The 6,482-nt window shown below is 39.1% G+C and overlaps 1 protein-coding gene across 1 annotated transcript in view; it reads right to left on the bottom strand.

The window, feature by feature from the left end:
- Positions 1 to 959: 959 nt before the first annotated feature.
- Positions 960 to 6,482, bottom strand: part of GLB1L3 (galactosidase beta 1 like 3) — a 39,754-nt gene continuing 34,231 nt past the window's right edge. Inside the window, exons 19-20 of the mRNA XM_053659467.1 lie at positions 1,287 to 1,403; positions 960 to 1,146 (exon numbers count right to left, since the gene is read on the bottom strand). Coding sequence (XP_053515442.1) covers positions 1,075 to 1,146; positions 1,287 to 1,403 — 189 coding nt within the window. The 3' untranslated portion in view covers positions 960 to 1,074. The remainder of the gene's footprint in view (positions 1,147 to 1,286; positions 1,404 to 6,482) is intronic.

The following is a 6,482-nucleotide window of genomic DNA, read 5'->3' as shown; positions in this document are numbered from 1 at the left end:
TTTTTATGATTATTACTCCCAGTTTTCTCTATTAGTCTATAGTGTGTCCATAGATTTCATGGGTTTGAGTCTAGAGCCCTGGAGAATAAGGTTATATGCAGGAATTGTATAGAATACATGATAAATTTCTCATCTACTAAACCAGCCATTCAGATTACTGGAAGAGAAGAGAATCCGACTTTGTCCTCATCCCAAACAGGGAGTTTTCTTTTTCTCTTTGGACGACTAGATTACTTGCTACATTTCTTGAAGCTTTTAGGCACTATTTTTAACAAGGTTGTAGCGTGTTGTTATCATGCATTGGTTTGAATTTTGGCCAAATGCTGTATTTTGATTATAAGAATGTGATTAGTTTTCAAAGGTGTCATTTGAAAAAATCGGTTAGGGAATTCGTGCCTATGTGCTGCATCTCACTACCATCTGCCTGCGAGCAGTGAGTGCTTCGATGATGCCCAGGTGGCTGAGGAGTGGTAAGGCACAGCGTGCTCAGTGCCAGGCTTTGCTGTCACGCAGTCAGAAACGAGCCAAGTTTCTGTTCCTTCTCTGATCAGATGTGATGCACCAGGTCACCTCAGAGACACTCGGGCTGCAGGGAAATGCCTGGAGACATTGTTCACTCTCCTCTGCGTTCCCCTCCTACACATGCACAGAGCCCAGGCACTTGCCAGCCAGCATGTACGACAGTCTAGCACGGAGGCATGGAGAGAGCAGTAACTCTTAATCTCTCTTTTGTTGGAGAGCCTTCATTTCCTCCCGCCTAAGGACTAAGAAGCAGAAATAAAACATGCTTTCATTTTATTCATATCTGTCTTCAGGTACATTTAATTAGAGAATAAGAACATCCTAAAGATTCAGCTTTAGGTAAATTAGTCACTGCAGGTTTGAAGACTTTTTAAAATTGAAAAATAGGCATATTGATATACTATAATATTTATAATAATTTCCCTATTAAAAGTTATTTTCACATATTTACTATTGCAGGCCACAGTGTGTTTGGTGTTCTAGACATAAGTCCTCCTCCTGAAAACTGCTTGTAGATGAACGCCAACAATCCACAACAAAAAATCTTATGGCCTAGTGGTAAAGCTTGGATTTATCTGTGGTTTGGATGTATGAACCACTCTTGCTTCTTTCAAACAGGATAATCTAGGAAGAAAAAAAAGACTAACAGTAAGAAAGGGTAAGCCTGTTCAATACAGGATGTGACAGACACTACAATTTGATTTCTGGGGTGAAGGCAGATCTTAATATTTATGACACATAGAGGCAGGGGTGGGGTGACTCACCTCATTGTCTTCTGGATGAAGCCAGGCACCAGGAAGGTAAAGTGTTTCCTGTGGCCCAATGTACCAATATCGCCCAAGGTTACGTCCATTGATGAACACAAATCCATAGTTCCAGTTCTGGAAAGGATGGAGGCTTGAGACATGGGAACAGATTCACACTGGGAACAGAAAATCTAAGGCACTTGAGGAGTGAGAACAAATAGAAACAGACTCAGAGATCAGGATGACAGCTAAGGGGGGAGCATAGTGTGTGGAGGGATTGAGCAAAAGGAAAAAGGACTTAGGGACATGGACAACAGTGTGGTGCACTGGGGGAAAGGGAGTGCAAGGGAACAGGGAAAAATACAATGAAAAAGGACAGTCACTTTATGGCACTGAAAGTGAAAGTGAAACTGAGTTTACAAACCTCTAGAAGTTTGACCCTGCTGTACCTGGTCCACAGATGACAGAGAAAACATGAACCAAAATTTTAATGCTAATGTTACTATTGTTCCTGCCCTATGGTAGATAAAACTACATATGTTTTAACAGCAGGTCTTCTGCTTCCAGAAATAAGTACTGGGTAAGACAGAGGAACACTACTGCTGAGAGCAGCTATAAAAGCTACGTAATTTTTCATGTGCTTCAATACAATGAAGAGTTACAGGACCAAGGTCTAGGAGAAGAAAACTGAGAGACCAGGAGACATTGGGGCAGTTCTTCCACTAGAGACATCTGCCCATTCAGGAAGAAGTAGCTGAGCAGAACTTGTCATTGTCTCACAAGTTTTGAGGAACAAAAAGCAGATGCCAGGGAACATTATTAAATAAAAATACACTCTGGGTTAGGAACCTGAGAGTCTACACCATAGGAGAAGAGTAAACTAGAAACAGCCCAGTCACTGGGTGGATGCCTTGATTCAAGTTGTTTCAGTCTTTGCAATTGTAGTAGGTCTAGTGTCCCTGGTCACCTCCAGAAGTGGTTGTGAATCCTCTGACATTTTAGGCCTCAAATTATTTCTCGCATTTTTCATAAAGTCTGCACTCAGTTGAAAAAATAACCAAGCAGGTAGTGAGGAAACCAATATAATAAAAACAGAGAGGAAAAAAAAGACAAAATAGATACACCAAAAAAAAGATAATGAATTTACAAGTCACATGCTTTAAAATAACTATGTCAATAAATTGGTATGTCCAAAGAGATAAAAGGCAAGACTTAGAATGTTGACAGAGAAGTGTAAACTACACAAAAGCCCATAGTTTATTATCAATAAGACAAGAAATAACAAGTGTTGAGGAGGTCGTGGAGAGAAACACTCCCGCATACCTGGTGGGAATGTAAACTGGTACAGCCACTGTGGAAAACAGTACAGAGATTCCTCTAACAATATAGAGATTACCCAAAAATTAAAACTACAGTTACCATATGACCCAGTAATCCCTCTTCTGGATGTATACCTAAAAAGCTTGAAAACATTTATGCATAAAGATATATGAGCCTTTATGTTCACTGCAGCATTATTCACAGTGGCCAAGACATGGAGACAACCCAACTGTCTTTCAATGGATGGGTGGTTAAGAAGACATGGTGATATATACACTGGAACACTTCTCAGCAGTAAGAAAAGATGAAATGTGCCATTTTTAAAAACATGAATGAATTTTGAGAACATCATGCTGAGCAACGTAAGGTACACAGAAAAGGATACAAATCATATAATTTCACTCATGTGTGGAATATAAAACAGAAAGCAACAAATAAACAAACAAAACAAACAGACAAAAACAAACTCATTGACACCGAAAACCGTATGGCAGTTTGCAGAGGAAAAAGGGGATGAGGCTGGTTGAGAAGAGTAAAGGGGGTCAAGCATACGGTGATGGAGGGTGGACCTCTGGGGGATGAGTGCAACGTGGTATACAGACGATGTGTTATGACACTGCCCCAGTTAAACTCAAGTAATGTTATCCACCAGTGTCACCCCACAAATTTAGTTATGCTTTTTACAGATAAAAACAACTACAGTTATAGAATAAAAATATACAACTAAAACATGTAATAATAAAAATAATTTAGCAGATGTTTTGAATAGCAGATTAGATAAAACTAAATAGAGAATATAGATAGAGAATTACTTAGATGAGTAATGAGAAAAAGAGAAACTTTCCAAAATGAGACTCAGAGGGGAAAAAAAAGAAAAAAAAAAACACAAGACAGGGACAAAAAAGGATTACCTAGATGGTCTAACGTATAAAATTATAGTCTTTGAAATGCTCCAGTTAAAAGACAAAAATTACTGTACTACATTTTAAATAAAGCAGTTATATGTTATGTATAATAAAATCATCTAAAATATAAAAGTACTAAAAATAAAAGACAACAATGAAAAATTGTAATAGGTAAATATTAAGTAAAAGAAAGTTGCTGTAGCTCTAGTTATATCAGAAAAATGACATTAAGGCAAGAAGCATTGCTAGCAATAAACAGGAATATCTCCTGATGACAAAATTTTATATGAATATATATAAAATATGAGTATATATAAAATGAGTGTATTTTATATGAGTATATATAAAATGTAGAGAAGCTAAAAGCAAAGATTCAAAATAGTATATAAGCAACACTGAGAGAATAACAGGAGAAATAAAATTGTAGCCACAGTGGTAAATTTTCATACAATGCTTCAATAGCTAATAAACAAAGCAAATAGGAACCAAGACACAAACATTTGAAACAAGACAATTAACAAAATCAAACTAATTGATGTGTAGAATATTGATCTAAGACATCAGAATACACATATTCTTTCCACTATACATCAAAATCTCTATAAATTTGATCATATATTGTACTAAATAAGTGTTAACATTTTAAAGTTCTCAGGCCACAGTGAAATTAAATAAGAAATTGATAAGAAAAAGGTACCGTAAAATTTCCTCAATAATTTTATAAGCTTATGGATACAATCAAATCCATGCATAAATAAAAAGTAATAGCCTAAATATATATTTAAAAGAGTAAAGATTAAAATCAGTTATCTAATCACATATTTAAAGCAATAATAAAAAGAAAGCAGACGACTCCTGTGATAAAAAGTGAAATAAACAAAATAATAAAGGTAATGGCAGAAATCAAGCAGAGGAAATATATAATGCAGTAACAGTCACAAACATTCATTCTTTGAACAGTTAATAAAATTGTAATGTTCTAGTGAGACTTATGAAGAAAAAAGAAATGTTACTACAGATGATTTAAACATTAAAAATGAACAATTTAAATACAACATATTTGAAAATTTTAATGAAATGGAAAAAATCTTAGAAAAATGTATTTTATTTAAACTTTTAAGGAAACAGAAAATCTAAAGAGCACTTTAATCTTGAAGGAATTTTATCCACTCTTAACAAACTTTCCCACAAAGAAAATGTAGGCTCTAATAATTCCCTTGATGAAATCTAGCAGATACTTAAAAAATAATACCAATCTTATATAAATTCTACTTCTCAATTTATGAAGGCATTAAACCTTGGTAATAAAACCTGACAAAGAAGACTCCAATCAAGATGACAGTGTAGATAAACATGGTACTAACATCCTCCCATAAGCCACATCAAAAATACAACTAAACTACAGAACAACCATCCTGCAGAACTGTCTGAAATCTAACTGAATGGAAGTCTTACAACTAGAGTTTTAAAGGAGCAGCCATATTCAGACTGGTAGGAGGGGTGGGAACACGAAACAGACCGGACCCACACTCACACATGGCAGTTTAGTATCAGAAGGGATATCTTGGCTGCAGATGTCCTCCCTAAGGAGGTAGGGGTCCCAGCCCCACACCAGCTGCCCCATCCCACCACACCAGGCCTCCAGTGCCAGGAAGACAAGTCCCCATAACTTCCAGCTGTAAAAACCAGTGAGGATCGTGGCTGAATGAGACGAAAGGCTTCTGGAGTCCCAGGCAGTTCCTCTTAAAGGGCCCGCACAGGAACTTACTCAGACTCACTCCCTCTGAGCTCCAGCACTGGGACAGCAGCTTGAAAGGCACCAGGGACATGCAGAGGAACTAAACTGTCCGACATTGGGGAAAGAGCTGAGCAGGGCAGGGGCAGCTCTCTGCCAGACAAAAGTGATAGCAGAGGTCACTGTTCCTTTTCTAAGACCCCCACCCTCCACAGAGCCAACAGGTGGGTGCTATATCTGAGTCTCCATCAATGTGACTCACACTGTTTGCCCCACACTGGTGGTTCCCTGAGATGTGGCTGCACCCAACTTGCAGGTCTAATGGAGCCATTCCCAGGGCTTTTCTATACAACTGGCCTTTCTTGCCTCATGCTTCAGACTTTCCTGAAATCCCTCAAACATGCAGCATCTGGCCCCTACCTCTTGCTAAGTAGCCCCAGGCCCAGCACTAGCAGCAGGCTGGCCTTCAGTTGCAACTTGGTCTCTTCTGGATACCTCCAAGTCCATCACAATTAGCAGACATCTGCAGATTGCTCTGTAGCTTGTGCTGGTGGCCTCAGGCAGGGTGCAGGTGGTGGCTGATGTTGTACCTCCCAGGATGTCCCAAAGCCAGTGCACCTGGTGGACAGCTTCTGGCCATGTTGTATTTCAACCCTACCATCTCCACCAGTGACCCACTGAGGAGGCAGACACAGTGAGCATCAAAGCCCCTCTGAAGCTGTAGGCTTGACTCCAGCACAGCAGCTCCTCTGTTGTAGTTGCAGCTGATCCTCAGCTGAACAGCCTGGGAGCCAATCCTTCCCAGGCACGCCAATAGCAATCACGGTTCTACTGCAATGGGACAATGCACACAGCCCACAAAGGAGCATGTTTGGAGTGCCCATCTCGGGTAACTTGGAAACAGGGCCCTACAGGACATCTACTACACAAGGCCATTTTAACAAGTTTGGAAAACATAGCAGCTCTACCAAACACATTGAAACACACATGGGGGCAGACACAATGTAGAGATCAAGAAACTGGTTACAAATCAATGGCCACGAGAAATCTCCAGAAAAAGAGCTAAATGAAATGGAGGCACACAAACTACCAGATACAGAGTTCCAAACAATGGTTATAGGATGCTCAAGGAACTTGGTGAGAACTTCAACAGTATGCAGAAAGACATAGAGACCATACAAAAGAACGAGTCAGAAATGGAGGATATGCTGAGTAAAATGATGAATAATTTATAAGCAGTCAACAGTAGAGTAG

This window comes from Artibeus jamaicensis, unplaced genomic scaffold (genome assembly GCF_021234435.1).
Source record: "Artibeus jamaicensis isolate MK-2021 breed Jamaican fruit bat unplaced genomic scaffold, CSHL_Jam_final scaffold_660, whole genome shotgun sequence".
NCBI lineage: Eukaryota > Metazoa > Chordata > Mammalia > Chiroptera > Phyllostomidae > Artibeus > Artibeus jamaicensis.
Note: the sequence above shows the minus strand (reverse complement) of the source record. Positions and strands in the feature narration are given on the sequence as shown.